The sequence below is a fragment of the Orbicella franksi genome, chromosome 3 (genome assembly GCF_964199315.1).
Source record: "Orbicella franksi chromosome 3, jaOrbFran1.1, whole genome shotgun sequence".
Lineage (NCBI taxonomy): Eukaryota > Metazoa > Cnidaria > Anthozoa > Scleractinia > Merulinidae > Orbicella > Orbicella franksi.
In genome coordinates, this window is record NC_138147.1 from 18,847,310 (window position 1) to 18,864,958 (window position 17,649).

The window sequence follows — 17,649 nt, forward strand, 5'->3', positions numbered from 1 at the left end:
AGAGTTATTAGTCCTCGTGATGTTTGGCAGTAAAGTTATTGCTTTTCTGTTGTTCAATTTTCGCGCCGGAGTGAAAGGTCTGGCGCCGAGTGATTGTATCTTTTGTATTAGCAGCACTCCCTGGTATCGTGCCAGCAATGTCTTTCGACAGCAGTCCTGGTGGCATTATCACAATCTGTAATGAAGCTTGCGTATTTCGTTTTATGCCCGCGGTATCTCGCGCAACGATTGTTGTTCGGAAGGACTTTCGAGGAGTGACGTAGCAGAACAGCAGGAGACTCCTTTGGGTCTTGATTTTCCCGCCATTGGTGATAAAGAAGTGATCCAGCTTACTCTGAAATCTATATCTTGTCCGTAGGTTTCCCGCGTTGTCTTTTTCAGTAGTACGCACACGATAAACAGTCGTATCGCGTGACGTGTTACAAGGAACTTTAAGATAATAGGAGGCTTGCGTAAAAGATAGCGACTCTTCGCTTTGATGTTCTCGAATGTCGATGAGTACAAACGCTTTGGCTGATCGATTCTGCACTCCATTGGAAGTGTTGGGCAGTTGAAAACTAGCCTCGACTTCAAGTAAGAAATTGCGCATTTCATCCATGTCGAGTTTACCACTGACCATGATTTCCCCAGTTTTGAAATTGATTGTAAATATTGCTGGTTGCTTGAGGTTCTCGGACAGGAGAGAGTATGTGATAATGCGTTTTTGAGGAAAGGTTCTTGCTTCCACCTTAGTAACCACTGTGTTAGGTTGTGCATTTTCGCTCACGGCCACCGTATATTGGTCCTGGTAGAAGGAAATTTCTGTCAAGAAAAGGAGAGGAAAACAAGAGGTCTACAGTGAGGAAAAGGAAACAATCGAATGACTTAATGTAATTAATTAATAATTATCATGAACTGAAGATGGAAAAGAAACTTACTATTTTCAAGGAGGGACACGAAAAAGGAACGGAACATCTGATTCTATGACTAATAAATGACTGCTTGTGTCTGTTCGATTAAGACGAAGCTATCTTCAGGTACTGTTCACGATGAAAACGATTTTATATTTAGAATGGGGTTCATGTGCCAGAAGTGTCAGAAGTGCGTTACTGGGTACAAACGACCTACACTAAAGTAATTCGGTTTACTTTGCTTAAACTATTTCCTCGCCATGTGTTTTTTGGACGCTTTATTCAGCTATTGACTCGACACTGTCCCTGTGTTACCCAGTTATATCGATTTGCGAGACATTTAGCTTACGTTCTCGAAAGTGTTTCTGAATAAATCAACATCTTATACACCGAGCTTTCTTGGTACGTATGGGCGAATCTCGACCTTGATCTTGAGTACAGACCTCATTGTGTTAGGTCTGTACTGAGTATATATACTCACGACCTCGTTTGCGATCAGTACTTACACACTGATCTCCCGTTTGGTGTTAAGAAGCAAGTTTATCCAGACAGTTTAGATTAGGCAGTTGTTTCTTACTTTGCATTTGGCCCCGAGCTGGTTCCCAGAGTCCTAGAATATTACCAAAACGCTCGCGGCGGTAGATGAAAGAGACCCTAGGAACGGGGTGACAGGGGTTTTACGCGTTCTTCGATTCATCCTCAACCCGTTAAAATAAAAATGACATGAATATGATTTATTAATAAAATCCTGACACGAAGAGAGCGGCTTTTAGCCAATTTTTCTGTGGTCAGTTTTTCCATCACGCATTTAATTCCCCAGAGGGTAATTTATCGCAATGAATGTGATATTGTTTCTCCGATCGTCGATCGCGGACAGAAATTAAAGACCGCCTAAACGTTTCTTCTAAGTTCAAGCTTCTCATGAGAGAGATAATGTCGTTATTGTTACCTGGATAACACGTCTTTCTATTGGAATGAAGAGCGTAACCATCTGGGCATCCACAGCGGTACGAGGACCTGGAGTTGACACAGAAGTGCGAACAGCCGCCATTACTCTTGGTGCACTCATTTTTATCTGCTGAGGAAAAAGAAGAAATTGAATTGGTTGGTGGTAATTAAGAACCAAAGCAGAATAAACAACAGGTAAGCAGCGCAGTTTTTGACATAAACATGTTCAAAGGATTATGCCTATGTGGAGATATATAGTAAAGATTGTGAGGCGGTTGTTGTTGGGAGCGTATTCGAACACACCTTAGCGAGATTTACAGATCTTAACAAGGTACAGTGCTGAAAACACAAAAGTGCAACGCTAGATTATTTTGTAATTATTTTGAGCAGATCAAGATTTCACAGATCCATGTCGACTGTGTAGAGACGTGGCATAGTAGAGGGCAAAACAGGTCGAAACTGTATGATTAATGACCTGTTAATTAATCCAGCGAAAGATCTTAAAAATCTGATGAACACTTTGGAAGTCGAACCAAAATAGTAACAGAAAGACACAAACCGGGATATATGCGGGACATGTACGATTTATTATTAATTTTTTTTTTTATATACGTTCATATTTTAGCTGCAATCGATGGTTTTGCGGTCCAGTTGTGCAGCACATGTATCTTGTATGCAAAATCAAACAAAATAGACAGGCCACTAGCTTATTTTTCTTATTAGTGCCTCCGAGTTTTCCTTGATAAGCCAGGTGAAGGAGCCATGCATGATTTCCTTGATAAGCCATCGCACAATACAAAGCAGAAATCGAAAGACCAACGTCAGAATTTGTGAATTTTGGATGGAAATGGAAATTTGGATGCAGCGATGTTCTAGCCGTACATTCCAGGGGGAAATAATTTATTATGAATACTTCTGATATTTTTGTCACATGACCAATCGATGTGCAAGGCTTATTTTGAGCGATGAAGACCCCTTACGTGTAGAAGCTTTCACATGAATCGAATGGACTGCACATTTTGTTCCTCGACAGGTTTCACTGAGTTTGAACAACCCATCAAGTAGTTTCTGAACTGTTTCTCTGTTTGAAGTTGACCAGTCGGAATATTGTGCAATATTACTAAATAGAGAATAAACAACTTGCCAACCAACAACATATGTGCAAGATTAAGAGGTTACTGCTGAGCCAAATAATCGGCATTTAATGAAAATGATGTGCTGCGGTGACGCCGAAACTGTCAGACAGTTTCAATCCTGAGTTTGGTGGTCCTTGCTGGGTTTGTTTTGCACGTGTAAATGGTCTATTGTTGTCTTTGTTCAATATAAGTAGTTGTAATAGTGGGACAGTCCACAAACAAGCTATTTTATTTTAAGCTATAATTTCCGATAACTTAAAACTTATTAAATCATCTGTCGTGAGATAAGGCCCGGCACTTGCTGCTAATTTTATAAATGACAATGAACTTGCATGAGCTGTCGTGTCACCAAATCACGTATAAATTCCTTGTTTTCCTGGCCTTTCTTCCATTTGCAAGTATAGTCGACATGATTTGTTCTTTCCAGTATAATTACCGGGGAATGATTTTGAGTAGGCGAAGGAAAACCTTGCAGAATTTTAAAATCATAAATCGTCTAGGAAATTAGTTGCAATTAAGCTTTGACACTTTCTCAGTGGTACGTAACGTAACCTTTTGCTCTCTATAATATTTTCCGTTTCACGAGGAGGCAATCTATGAAAAAAGCTCGCGGTTAAGGTAATCTTAATACGCAATATACACAGGGCAAACCGCATTGGCCTCCAACGTTACATATTTAGTCTGTGCGTCCTTAAAACGTTTTTCGCACTTAATTGAGTGTTGAGTGATTTATTTTTTCAGATTTTAGCGCGGAAATGGAAAAAAATGAAATAGGGAAAAAAGAAGCGAAATAAAGAGACAACGGTAGTGCGCGGTACGTTCTTGCAGTCAAGGGTTTTGGCGGGAAATTGTCGGACACAGGTTGCAAATCTTGACGTCACGAGACTGCCGCTCGACTGAATGAAAATTTGACGAGTAGGGCCGGCCTTGCTGTAATTGGAGATTCCAGTCTTCAACTACGACTATAAAATGGGAACAAAATTTCATTCTTTAGCTAAAAAAGTAATTATGATATGTGTAAGCGTTCAGTTGATGAACGAATGCTCTGGATAACCTAAGGTGTACCCAACCCAGCAGTTTCTATTTCAGTTATTTTTATCTCGTTTCAGTAGAAATAGGTACGTAAGAAATAATTTGATCTACTTTCTGTTTTCTCAGGAAGTTTTAGGAAGATTAATTAACGTGTTTTGCAGGGGTTTATTTTCATCCGCGACGTTCACGGCATGTTCGTGCATGGAGGTCAGCTGTCTTTTGAGGTAAAGTCACGGTTACGTAAATAGAGATGCTAGTCAAGAATTTTAATCACCTGTGAAAATTTTGAGGTGTTTGAGAGCGAGGGAGAGGATGTAAAATTGAATTGTCGGGAATTAGCGCTCGACCGCTCGCCAATGCGAGCGTCAGAGTGTCACAATCAATTTTGTTTCATTCCGATGTGCATTGGCAGTGAAAATATTTTTACTAACCATGTTATTAGAATCAAAAGAGAGGGAGTTCCCCTTCAAATCTTTCACAAGCCATCTCAGTTTAACTGGCTTCTCGCCGACTCAGTCGAGTGAAACAAACTCTAGAGGGCGGGAGGTAGAGTGTGGGGTAAACTTGTTCAGGGATTACCATGTATCAAAAATAGTTTCCTTTACACTATAGTTATAGTGATGTCAATGTTCTTTAGCAAAAGCACGGAAATGGAAGGAGGAGGGTTGGAGCCATTTTGAAACGAATATTGTAACAGAATGCATTGCATCAGGAGACTTGAGGTTGCCCTCAATTCTCTGATACCAAACCAGAGGCGCTCAATGTATGTTACACCCCGTTTATATTAATTGGCCTAAGAAGGAGGATAACCATGATCAGTATTACAATTCTACTGTGTTTAAAGATATAAAGAAGTCAATCTTTTGGGCGGCAACGCTGCAAATTTTAACTGCATCTAAAATAGGCGCCGGTTATACACGAGCAAACCTCTCACTGAATAAAGGAACATTGCTTAAGTCAGCTATGTAGCTAGTGAAGTCAGTATATTTAATCGTACTCGAAAAATTCATCAGACTTTTACAGTTACAATGCTCAATCAATACTTGTAAGCAAATCTAAGTCTCGAATAATAAAAAATAACAACTTGCAAAGCGTTGTTACTACTATATAATTTACTCTAGGTCTCCACTTTTTATAATGTCCTGTTACTAGATTTTTTTTCTTTACACATAAATTGGTTATGAATTCAAAAAAGTAAAACCACGTGTCTGTGTCCTGGCAAAAAAGGAGGATATACTTATTCTAAAAATTACTTATTCAATATATTGCGAAAGATTATTGACAAAACTAGGAATTTTTAAATCGATACTAGATTTGAAATTAGGGTTACTGCTGTTGTCCGCTTTGCGGATCCGTTCTTTGCTTAAGAAATATTGCCTTAATGCTTTGAGCTATTCTGCCGCCTTTGATTCAGTAGTGCATCCTCAGAGCCCACTGCCTTCACTTATAGTGTCATTACCTCTACACCTTCTCCCATCTGGCGCTTGCTTAAAGCCTCTCTTGCACATACAGTAATAGCTTCCGTCTGTGTTCACGCACTTGTGGTCACAACGTCCATTTGCTATCTTGCATTCGTCGATGTCTGAAAAAGGGCAACACTGATATTAAAAACTCGGCTAAAGTCTATGAAGTCAGTTTGAAAACATTTTTCTTTTTAACATATTGATTGTAGCTTAAAAAATCTTCCGAACTTGAAAGATATCCTAAACACCAGAAATTGAAGAGAGTAAACTTAGAAAGGGATTCTGCAGCTACGGGCTGACAGAGAACAGTGGCGGCTGGGAACATATTTGACTCAATCAGGGCAAACAATTCGAAAAAAGAAAGAAACGAGGCAGGTTTAACAGGGTTTTTTGCCCTCTTAGTCGTGCTGACCACGCCCAACATAAAACACACTATTAATGGTCTGATTTTCGAAAAGGAAAAAAAAGAATTTCGTTGCGTCAACTTCACGGTATTGCATTTTTTTTCTCGTGATTGGCGTTTGCCCTCCTTCTATACGTTTCAAGAGTTCTCTAAACAGTATTAGGTCTGCAACGAACTACAGCGAGACTCGTAGAAACATGGCAATAATATGGCACACTAAAGCGTCAAGAAGTATTCTTCCAACAGTCAACGAGGCTGCCATTTCTCTGAGATGACTCTGACTTAGATCGAGAGGATCACTGAACATAAAGTTTTGACCAACCTTCGCAGCGTGCTGAGTCCTTTGGTCCTCTGTTTGCGTATCCTTCAGGACAGTCACAAGCGTAGCCTCCGTACGTGTTTCTACACAGGCTGGGAAATGTGCACACTGGACGCTTGCATTCGTTCTCGTCTATATGAAAAAAAAAAACCTGGAAGTTAAACGCGTACCTATGAAATGCATGCTATTCAAATGAAACGTTTTAGCTTTCAGAATATTCTTTTATTTCGTCTTAACTGTAAATGTCAGTAACTTCTAAACAACAGATTGACCAGAGTAAGTCAAGCTGACTATAGGTTTCTTATTGTCTCACGTTAAATATATTTGTTTAGTCTAGGGTAGAAACGAAGAGTGCAAAGCTGCAGAATTCAGTTCGACCAGTCACAAACAATTTGATTTAAAATCATATAGGATCTTACCAATTGACATGTACGAAATGTAGAATCCCTTGCCCGTGGTACCATTGTCGGAACGAAATCGAATCCATACGGCGTTTTGCGGTGTTATAATTCCATGCGGCCTTGCACCACCGCAGTATATCAGTGGGTTGCGAAACTGCTTTGAAGTAGACAGCATGACATAGTCCTTCGTGCATCCTGGTGAATCTTCCAAGTCAAATTGGCGTCGAAAGCGAACTTTGATACGGAATCCACGGGGCACTTGCACGTGCCAAGTACATTGTGAGTTTACCTGATACCCTTGGGGGTAGTTTGGGGAGCGGATTGTTCCGGTCGTTTGGGCGAGGTGAATTGTTTTCTTGTCACATCGCGGTAACAGAGTGGAATTAACGGCGGCTGTTGTCTTTATTGCTGTGTCAGAAACTATACAAAATAAATAAGCAATTAGAGTATTTCTTCGAGAAGAGACTTTAAAAAGCCCTGATATGTAATCTGTCTACCTTGAAATCTAGTTCGTTTAGTTATCTGTCTTGTCCGTTTGGGTTCTGAATATATCACTAGGATTTTTGGTATCCCCCCGGTTTCGCTTCAAAACTTCTTAAATGACCTTGTTTTTATACTTACTGAAAGAATGTGCTTACCGTTTTACTGTATCTTTATCATTGCGTTCTAAACGTATTTGCACTCGGATGAATCGTTGCTTTACTGACAAACGTAGCTCAATCTTTTTCGTGAGACAAAGCTGCTAAACTTGCAAAAACCCGTTAAATCCTTTAAATAGGACGACTTCCTCTAACCCGCCTACTTTAATCCAGTGAAAGTGTCCCAAAAATGTACTATATTGGTGACAAATTGATCAAAGGACAAGCTAAATATACGGCTCAAAATCGAATGGGACTTAGTCCGTAGGTAAGCCCATCGTCGTTCGATCTCTAGTACAGAACCCGACAATAGAGTGCTTCTTCCATAGTCCGACCACTTTAAAACAAGAGTTCATGCTTGAAACTTCCAGAGACCTCTCCAGAATCAAACATTGACCTCCCATATCAGTCCATGGAAACTGATACGCACACTTGTTAGTAGAAAATACGAAAGAATACCCATTTAAGGAAACGTCCCTCTTGAACTGTTTTAACAGGGTAGCTCTCAACACACAGTTATCAAGCCAGGTATGAGGCCCCACGCAGCTATGGATAAATACCTGGCTTGATAATCTAAAGGACATGAACATCCTAACTTGCAATACTATAAGCCGTGCAGATAAATAAGCAGCCATCAAGCCTTTCGCAGCTAGATGTCGTGTTTGCTGTGCTTTTAATGAACTTTCAAAGAACTGAGAAAAAATACAATACTAGTAGTAGTAACAATCTTTTATTAGGAAGCTCCATCACTAAAAGTGGTTTACATAGAGGTCCTAATACTAATACTGAAAGGAAAAGAATACAAAGAAAGTCACTGGTATAGAATTCAACGTTTTACGAAGCGTTTTGGTGTTTTAGCATGTCTCAAGCAGATTTAAAATGAAATGAAAGGTTCGGCACCTGTCCTGTCCTACGTGTGCGAACAAATTTTTGCTTTTCTGACAGCGACGACAATGAACATTCTCGATAAAAATAACGAACATCTTTTGAACGCGTTGCTGAAACGATTTTGTATTTGCTCTGCAAAAGTGTAGTTGTTTTCTTCTTTTGGTGTTGTTCAAAAGCGACGTGGTCTTCAAGACAAGACTGATATTCAATGATCTGTTAATGGCTGAGCTATAAAGACCGTGCAATAAGCCGACGTATTTACTTCTTGACAAAATGGAGGCTCGTTTGAACATCGTTATTTATTGTAAAACTAACTTCGGGCTTTGTCTGAATGAGACACATGACTGAGCGGTACTTTTAGTAATGAATATAGATGTCGAATGGTTACGAGCAGATATGCTATGGCACGTAATGGGAACCACATATGTACTTAGCTTGCTGAGATTAAAGTTTCTAAAGTTTCCGTCTATAAATAATTACAAGGCTACTAGGAAGAGATAAACTCTATTTCCGACCAAAATGATGTAATTATCTTTACAGAGCGAGGGCTGACTAAATTTACACGCTATGTCAACAAGAGTAATAGAGCCGACTAAACGATGCTATCACGATATAGTGATAAAATTTAACCAAATTGGAAAAAAAAAAACACGATCAGCGATGAAAAGACGGTATCAGGCTATAAAAAGTAACACTCCTGAAAAAACATTTCTGAGTAATTACAAAAACAAAAATTGAAGCGCGAACATGTTGATGAAAAACAATTGGAAACTCTTTAAACCAAGAGCAAGCTATTGCCAAGGTGCTAAACCATAAGCAGCTATGTTAACTTCTCCTGTTTCCAGAATGTAACATCGTCTTGAAGAATTTACGTCGCAGCTAACACTGATTCGTTGCATCCCTGCTGAAACTTAATTTGAATGGCTTTGAAAGTAATAAAAGCTTCTTTTTTTAGCATTTAGTCAAGTAGGTCTGGGCTTTTTGTGTAAAGGTTCTTTCAAGACTGATTAACTATCGCCAGTTAGTCTACCATAGGAGGCCCCAAGTGACCAATTGTATATTTCAGCTTGAACGACCGCCTTTATTGAAAAGCGGACAATTAAATGACACGCTTGTTAAAGAAAGTGAAAATGTTTTCGGTATCTAATCCGGTCACGTATTTGCTTAACAAATGGCGGTCTTACTCTTATAACAACTTCATTTGAATACGAACTATACGGCTTACCTGTTCCACGCCTCGCTCCTTTGCATCCAGGCACAGCCGAAACGCTGTAAGATAAAATACATTTTATTCAGTTCTCAAAATTGTTTCAACTTGAATAATGCATGCTACTTAAAAGTAATTGAAAAGCAGCCTGCTTATCAACTCAACTTCGTTTGGACACAGAAAAATATAGTCCAAACTGCATGCGAATACCAGACGGACGTGCAAAGTGTGCAGGCAAACAGAGCGAGGCCTAGCACTCTGCTACTTTCTGAAACCCTAAGATAAATACTGTTGTTGTCTTTGACTGAAGAAACCCGCCACGCGGTCAATCTTCACAAGTCACCGAACTCAGAAAAAAATCTCCTCTCATTCCACACCAAAGTGGCTTTAAATCTTTACACACTAAAGTCCTTACGCTGGCGTCTTTCCACACTAAGCCAGAGCTCCATATATTCCTCAAGTGCTTTGCATTATATCATAGTGAACATCTAAAATAGTTTTTACTTACGCAAGGATCGCGAAGAGAATAGCAAAAATTGCAGAATCGTTCATGGCTGACCGACGTTCTCCAGAAATCAAGTTATCGCATGTACATTCCGGATCTAACTGAACACTGTTATACCTCGCGTATTTCATAAATCATCTTTGATGGCGTTTGGCATTCCTTTCGAGGGTACATTTCCAGCCAATCAATAAAAACCAAAGGGGCAAATATTCTTCCTGTATAAAGAGTGAGTATCACAATACATTACACAACACGAACCGTGGAATTGTCTAATGGGATAATCAATCGAGGCTATTACGGCGGATTACCGAAGTTTAGTCGTTGACAATTGTTCCAATAAACTTTGGACACTAATTGCACAGTACAGCAGGAAATGCGACTCTTGGCTGCTTGAGTTTTAAAGATGTGGTTATCCTTTTAACACGTCAAAACCTCTGCCGGTCCCGCTTTGTAATTGCTGAAGAAACAAAAATTAATCTAATCGCCTCCAAATGTACTTTGAGTTTGGAATATCAGTTAAGTGAACTAAATTTAGTTCACCTGAAATTGCCAGACAGTTAAAAGAGGACCCAAACGAAACCGAAAGGGGAAACCCAATCTTGTAGTTTTGGCCTTAAGATTTTGAGAGCAACCCCAATTCATCAAAGTCAAAAAACAGGGAACGTGAAACGCAACCACCGCCTTTATCAACGGCGGCACACTTTAAAATTAAGAGCATGTCGAATGTTTTATCGTTTTATTATAAATTTTTGGATTTTGCCGCTCGGTTCCCAAGTATTATGATTTCAAGGTCGCGCTTTCTTAAATCGATTCCACATTTTAAAGTTTCTTTCAACTTTAGGGTATCAGCTCTCACATACTTTAATTTCATATCTTTTTAGCCATTGCATTAGGCATTAAACTCCTCTTTGCGGTTTGACGCTGTCAGTTTTAATTCTAAGAGTAGAACCGACTATGTCAAAAAAAAAAAAAAAAACACTTCATTTTGCGAGGCTTTCGAAGCGATGTACATTTCTAACATTAAGTTCTAACCACTCTGTGGCAGCTACACCATTCAAGTCAACATTTCTGGGAAGAAACTTAAGGACACCCCAGCTGCGTGTAATATTGTGTTTGTGCGGCTGTAGAGACGATATGGGTGATATTCGTGTTTTCATGAACTCTTTACCAGGGGGATTAAATTTTCGCCACGAAGTCTGCATGCATTACATAGTGTCACACCTTTCTGTTTGAAAAGTACAAATCATAAATCATGTCTCTGAGAGAGCTGAGAAGACAGTTTTTATCGAGCAGAATTTCAACAAAGGTACTTAAAATACGCGAGTTGCAAGCTGGGAAGCTATGTAAATAATCCGCGTGGAACGTCAACAAAATCAGAAGGCATTTGGAATTCCAAAAAAACAAACTAATTTGAAGACCTTTTGAGGCAAATTAAATAATTTTGAAACAATATGTCACCGTCAGCTTCTTTCTTTTAGTTAGTTACCACAATACGTGTACAGACTTAGTCAGAACTTCTACGACGACGCTTTTTGGCGGCGCCTTGATTGAAGACACGGTGTCCAAAAAAGAAGGACTAACAAAAAAATCGTCGTCTCAAGTTATGTTTGAACAAAAAAAAAAGCTTGGCAGCCAGAACGCAAAAATAAACGTGTTCGGCTTTTATAGAATGCTGAATGTTCTACGTCTTCGTCTTTAGAAGAGAACTTTAACTGAAAAAGTCTTGCTTGGGGAGTGTTGGCATCACTCATTTCGGGTGAAAATGAGTGCTTGTGCTTCTTTTCAAGACATGTCTTTCCTCGCAGATTTTGAGAAAGGATAACCGGACATGCGTGCGGTTTCTCACTCGTGTGCATTTCATGTAAAATATACCGTTTATATAATTAAACTGTTAACAGATATCAATTAGACAAACAAACGACAATTAATGGTCATCTAATGATCTGACCTAATCAGTAAACTGCCTTCCCGTCGCCAGTGAAACCCTGCGGGTTCTTTAGCGAAGCCGAAAAGACGGCTATTTTGTGTTTTAGTTGGCTCAACTCAAAAAGAAACATGCAAGTAGGCATTGTACTGGAAAACAGGAAGAAAATGATTTAAGTACGTGCAGTCAAATTGTGGAAATAGGCACTAACTTCCTAAAGTAAACCACGAAAAAATCCAATGTTTGGTTTTGTTAAGATAGTTTCATGTCTTGTTTTCGTTCCTGCTTCATTATGGTAGCGCTCCATTCAATTTTAAACAAAATACACCCAATCTCTAGCTTTACGCCCAGCTGGCTTTCAATCAATTTAATATGCGAATACATGTTTAAAACTCACAATCTTCCCTTAGTCGCGAAACATCTCTCTGAGTAGCAAATTTACTTTGAAAAGAAGCGGCGGTCTTGGTGTCTCGTGAACGGCGCCGCGGAGCTCGTAACCGTGCTGGTGTCAAAATTTCTCGGCGCCAAGTTAGCCATTGTCACCGTGTTTAATTGTTGTGGATCTCATTAGCACGTGCGTAACAAGCAATAACCACTAAAATACGCTAATGAAAGCGTCACGAATCCGGTCTGAAATCCGCCTAGTATGTCTAGTATTGTGATAAGCTTATTTCTAAACTCTTGGCAAGGGTACTTCAGGCATCTCTATATCACGTCTTGTTAGTTATTTAACGCGTTTGATAGAGAGCCATGACATTTTGTGCCGTGGTGGTTAACCAGTGTCTCAAAAAGGTATTCCTTGACGAATGCTTTTCTTAACGACAAGAAGTGATACTTCAGCAAAAGCTGGAATTTTTAGTTCCCTCCAAAGCTCTCGATTTCACCGCACATCTGTAACGGCACAAGAAAAGCTTCTGGCACGTTCTATAACCGAAACAAGATGGCGTTGTGTAAAACAATATCGTATTCTGTTATCTTAAATGGTATCTTTATGACAAGAGATGCTATACACATGATAAGATGGGAAGTCGCTAAAAATCTTTTAGGAAAGTACATTTGTAATATAATTTAACATATGTAATGTTATTAAACGAAGAGTACAGTACTGTCTAATCATTGACCTAATTTTAAAGTCATGATAACTTGGCTAATATCAGGCGTTTGTTTGTCTCGAAGAAAATATGAAACCATCGCTATCAAGCGTGTCATAAAGCTCTAATTATACTATATTGTACGAATTTCAGTGACCAGGAATGAAAAATTCTTAATACTGCTTTCTTTTTAATGCATTTTATTTCAGATATCAATGGAATTCATAGAAGAAGCTAGTTATAAATCAAAAAGTTATCCTGAACTGATCGAATTCTCTTTCCGCGACAACTGGCTAGTCACATTTGTTCTGATAAAGGTATCCAGCTAAACATTGTTTAGCTGGATAAAAGCGGTAACCTTCACACGTTTAAGAGGGTACCTTTTGTGACTTGAAAACTGAGTAAGGATCATGAGAGTGCACAGCACTGCCCCTTCTTCACGCCGATAGCATATTGAAAGTAAGTTAACTTGTTTGACGAATCAATTCTATAAAACTAATTAGGTAATTACCTTAATTAATCGACAGGCAAACTGCATGCTCTTACAACTCATATACTAACCGCACTGAAGACCGCAAAATAAGAACGTTGCGCCTTCCGCAACCGACAAGAATTCGTTCTGCGGTCTCTGGTTTTTCACACGTTATTACTAAGCGGAAATGTAGTCTTATGAACACAGATTATTGAAGCACGAGCTACATAATGTTTTTAATAATGCCATCGAGTCCAGTAGGCGCCTTACTAAAACTTGCTGAAATGTTTGAGATCGTGAGTGAAATAGAGGCAACGAGACGCGCCGAGTTGGCAGGAGTCTTCAGCTTGTTGCCAGCTTGTTTACACTGTTCTTATTAATTAATAAGGTGATGTTTTGTTGTCCTTCTTGAAGCAACTATTTCCGCAGTAGGTGCGATGTATTATAACTAAAACCAATCAGCCAAGCAACGTACATGATATACTGATCAAACGAATAGTCCTTTTTTGGTTTCGTGCTCTCATCCTTCTGTATTCTTACTTTGTTTATTTTTTCTTATTGTAGAGCTACCACGTAATGAGGCCAAGAGGGAGAGGAATAAAAAATGTGACTCCTGCCGAAAAGCGAGCCAGAAATATTCTGCATTTCCCGGTTTGTATCTTATACTTCTGGTTACCGTACTTTCCTTGCCATACTTTCTGATTGCAGACTTTTTTTTCATAAATCAGACTGTCGCAATATTTTTCCGTAGTCGTTCCTCAACCTTTACTTCCTGGTTTCAACATCCCTCTTTCCCCCATTTCTCAAAAAGAGCCGCAATGCTTTCTTCAATAAGGTTCCCTGTGTGCAAAAGACCAAAAGTCATAGAAAACGGCATTATCAGCAAATTGCATGCAAAAATTAAGCACACGACTTTGCACGGGTTAATAATAGTATATATTTGTTATGCAACTACTTTACTCTACTATTATATCAACCTCTGCTTTCTTTACAGCTAAACATCAGAGAATTATTTAGCTGCGTGATTTGCAGTGTGATTTTATAGTCCACTTGGCAGGCCGCATTACGCTGTAAGCTCTATTGTATCTTGCTACCTAAATACTGCTATCGCTGAACTACTCAGTTGTTTATCCCCTCATGAAAACACATTCGCTAAAACGTTCCTTTTTTTTGTTTGTTATCAAAGGAGCAAAATTTGTACAAATCAGCGACACTTTGTGGTTGATTTATAACGTTACACATATGCAATAAGCATTTGAACATATGTTTCAAGATTCGTGACCAGGCTAAGCGATAAACATACTTCTAAAATTTAGATTCTTGACAGAGAGCCTAATCATTTTGAGACAAATGTTTGTTGTACTAAGAACAGTAAAAACAAGTATTCGGCTGTTGTCCAATGAAATCAATCCTCGCACGTGATAATAAACTCCCACCCACACATAAAAAAGTTTTTGCACGCTTTCCTAGGCCATTGAAATGTAAGCTGCCTCTATGTCTCGTATGTATGGCGATGACTTATTTTTGTGTAAACGATCCTCCTAAAGTTGCATGAAGTGTATTTCTTGTTTTTAGCATTACATCTGGGTATAACTTGTTGAGAGTTGATCACAATACATAACTGCCTCATTTTAAGAGGACATCATCAAACGTTAGAGCAGTTCCTATTATTATGACTTAACCCTTTGAATACCAACTACGCATATATGCATAATTAATGTCGTGCTCTTTGTACCACTTGTGACGTCATCAATTTAAATGTCATCAGATATTCTTGATAAGCAGATAGTAGTGCTAGGCTAGCCCTTTCCGCACAATGGTCAGGTTTAGATATCGACGACATTCCGACGTCGCAAATCGAAAAACAACGTTATCAGTTTTGGTGCAAAAACGGTGGTAAAATGGTCCACAACGCCTATGATTGATCAAGGTCCATTTCTAGGCTTCGTCCGTGATCAACATCCAACTTTTCACTGCAGCCAGAAAGAACATACAATGCAAAAGGTAGCCAGTGTAAAAGGGCCGAGAAAAACAGAAAGGAAAGGGCCAACAAATGAAATTGAGAACGGTTAATGGCAAAAAAAAAAAAAAAAAAAAAAAACTAAACGGTTAAAAACGGTATTTTTTGGCGAAAGTTTGGTATTTAAAGGGTTAATATTATTATATTGTAATCGTTAATCATACTAGATGCGCCCAAAGTGACAAGGTCGCTTATTCTAAATTAAGGTATCCCAGGAGTGCAAGAAATTTGGCTGTGACGCTATGAAGTGACCCTCATGATACACATCTGAAAATTTTCAGTCCTTTTTGGAGCAGTTATTACAACACAATAACTAATTTGACACTTCTTCGTCTAGCGCATGAACTCTCTGGATGTCAAACATCTCTGGACAGTAATGCATTCTTGCCGATTTGAATTTGTGTGGAGTTTTGCTGACAAACTTCCATCTTCCTTCACTTTCGTGTGCGTTCTCAAATGCATTGACAATACTTAGCTGGAATTTAAGACATTTTATACTACAATACTTAAAGCTCAGAATATTATAGCTACGTCAAATTAAAAGAAAAATCAGAACCAAGTTGAAATTTGCTGTTTCTATCATAGTGACATTTAGTTCCGTAGTGTTCCGTCGTAGCTTTCGTTTTGAAACTATGTTTCGTTTTCAGATTTTCTTTGATATATATGCTTTTTAAACAGTTTACTAACTTTGGCTCCTTCTTGATATACCGAGAAGACACAGTAGAAGACCGCTTCACAAATCTATTGTTTTCATTGTATTCGCCCTTCGTTTGTCCGGCCTTTTGTTCTCTATTGTTTTACTTTAATTTTGTCTTCTACACCAAGTAAAGCCCAATGTTTTGGGGCTTGAAGTTTTCCCGAGACTAGATTTTTCCCGAAACTAGATTTTTCTAGAGGCTAGATCATTTCCTGATGATTGGAAGGTAGCCAGTCTCTTCTATTTACAAGGATGACATCAAAACTAATCCAAATAACTATAGACCTACAACCTTGGTCTCAAATGTTGGAAAAATTCCCCCTTCCCCTCAGTTCAGTGTTGGGGTAGAAATTCGTGTCCATCGATTGCGCTGATATCTCCAACATTGCACGGGGGCACGGGGGAAATTTCCAAGACAGTACGTCCACGGTTGTCTGAGGATGAGAATTGCGTTACAGGCCCACATGATGAACTGTAATGTTGAGAACGAGACCACCTGGGACCTAACAACAATTGGCGGGAGACAAAAAAAAAAAAGGGAAGCGACATCAAAATGTGTTATTACCTGTTTGCATTTGGTTACAGAAATGAGGACAACGCCATGAAAGTGTTAATTAGACGTAATGATAATCTTTTTCGATTGTTCGTAGCGTTTTCAGGGAATTGAGACCTGAACAGACTCGCAATGTTCATTAGACTTTCTAAACGACTTTCGCTGGAGCCCCCAAATAATACCTTGGCACGATCTTCTTCTTATGTTAGAGGGACAGCCGGTACACCTACCAGCCCCGAAGTCACACTTTTGCAAAGACATCGTGGTTGATAAGGACACGCCTATATTTGGCACTAGCAAACACGAGTTAGTTTTTGTACCAGGGGTTGTGGTCGATGAGAGGGAGACCGAGATGATGCAGGTACAATGGCGAATTTTCCATCTTAGCCGCAAAATTTCGCAGCAAGACCAAAAAGCAGTACCACCGTGCGGAAAATGCTTTGCACGTCTAGTGCTCAGTGAAATCGGAAGGGCGTCTAGTGGAGAACAGGAGGACTGAACACTTTATAGGAACTATAAGCAGGCAGTGGGCTAAAATTATTTAATTTTGTTTGAAATTGTCACGATTTCCGTATTCCTCGAAAGTAGTTAATAGAAGTTTACTGCAGTTTCCAACGGTTTCCAACGGTTTACACAATAAAATAAAAAGACTTAATTGTTCCCTTTAATGTGTATGTAAACCGTTGTAAACCGATGTAAATCGTTGTAACTCTTGTCAGGCATGTGTTTTTCAATAATATATGCGGAGTAAACCGTCATAAACCGCGTTCAAACAACTACCACTATCATTAGCTTACTTTCAGTAACTAAATTATCATTGTTAGCGATGCCTTGAACTTAATAAAAGCGTTTAACTCAGTTTTAATTGAAAACGTTTACCTGTTTCGTGAAGCTGATAATGTCCTTTAACACTTAAGTCTTTCCCCATTTTTGTCTATAATTTGTCGCAGACGACCATTCATGGACTCGATTATTCTATCTATTGTCTTCGCGGATACTGCTTCAATAGTTTGCCGCACTCGATTGCAAAATTGTTCATAGGATTCCCGTGTAATGGTTCTC

At 39.1% G+C, this 17,649-nt stretch overlaps 1 protein-coding gene across 1 annotated transcript; it reads right to left on the reverse strand.

The window, feature by feature from the left end:
- Nucleotides 1–7: 7 nt before the first annotated feature.
- Nucleotides 8–10,125, reverse strand: LOC145482650 (uncharacterized). Its single transcript, XM_081461259.1, has 7 exons — nt 9,834–10,125; nt 9,344–9,387; nt 6,611–7,012; nt 6,195–6,323; nt 5,466–5,588; nt 1,840–1,968; nt 8–801 (listed from the first exon to the last, which is right to left on the reverse strand). The coding sequence occupies exons 1-7, from the start codon at nt 9,959–9,961 to the stop codon at nt 8–10; spliced, it is 1,749 nt and encodes a 582-aa protein (XP_081317385.1). The 5' UTR covers nt 9,962–10,125.
- Nucleotides 10,126–17,649: the final 7,524 nt, after the last annotated feature.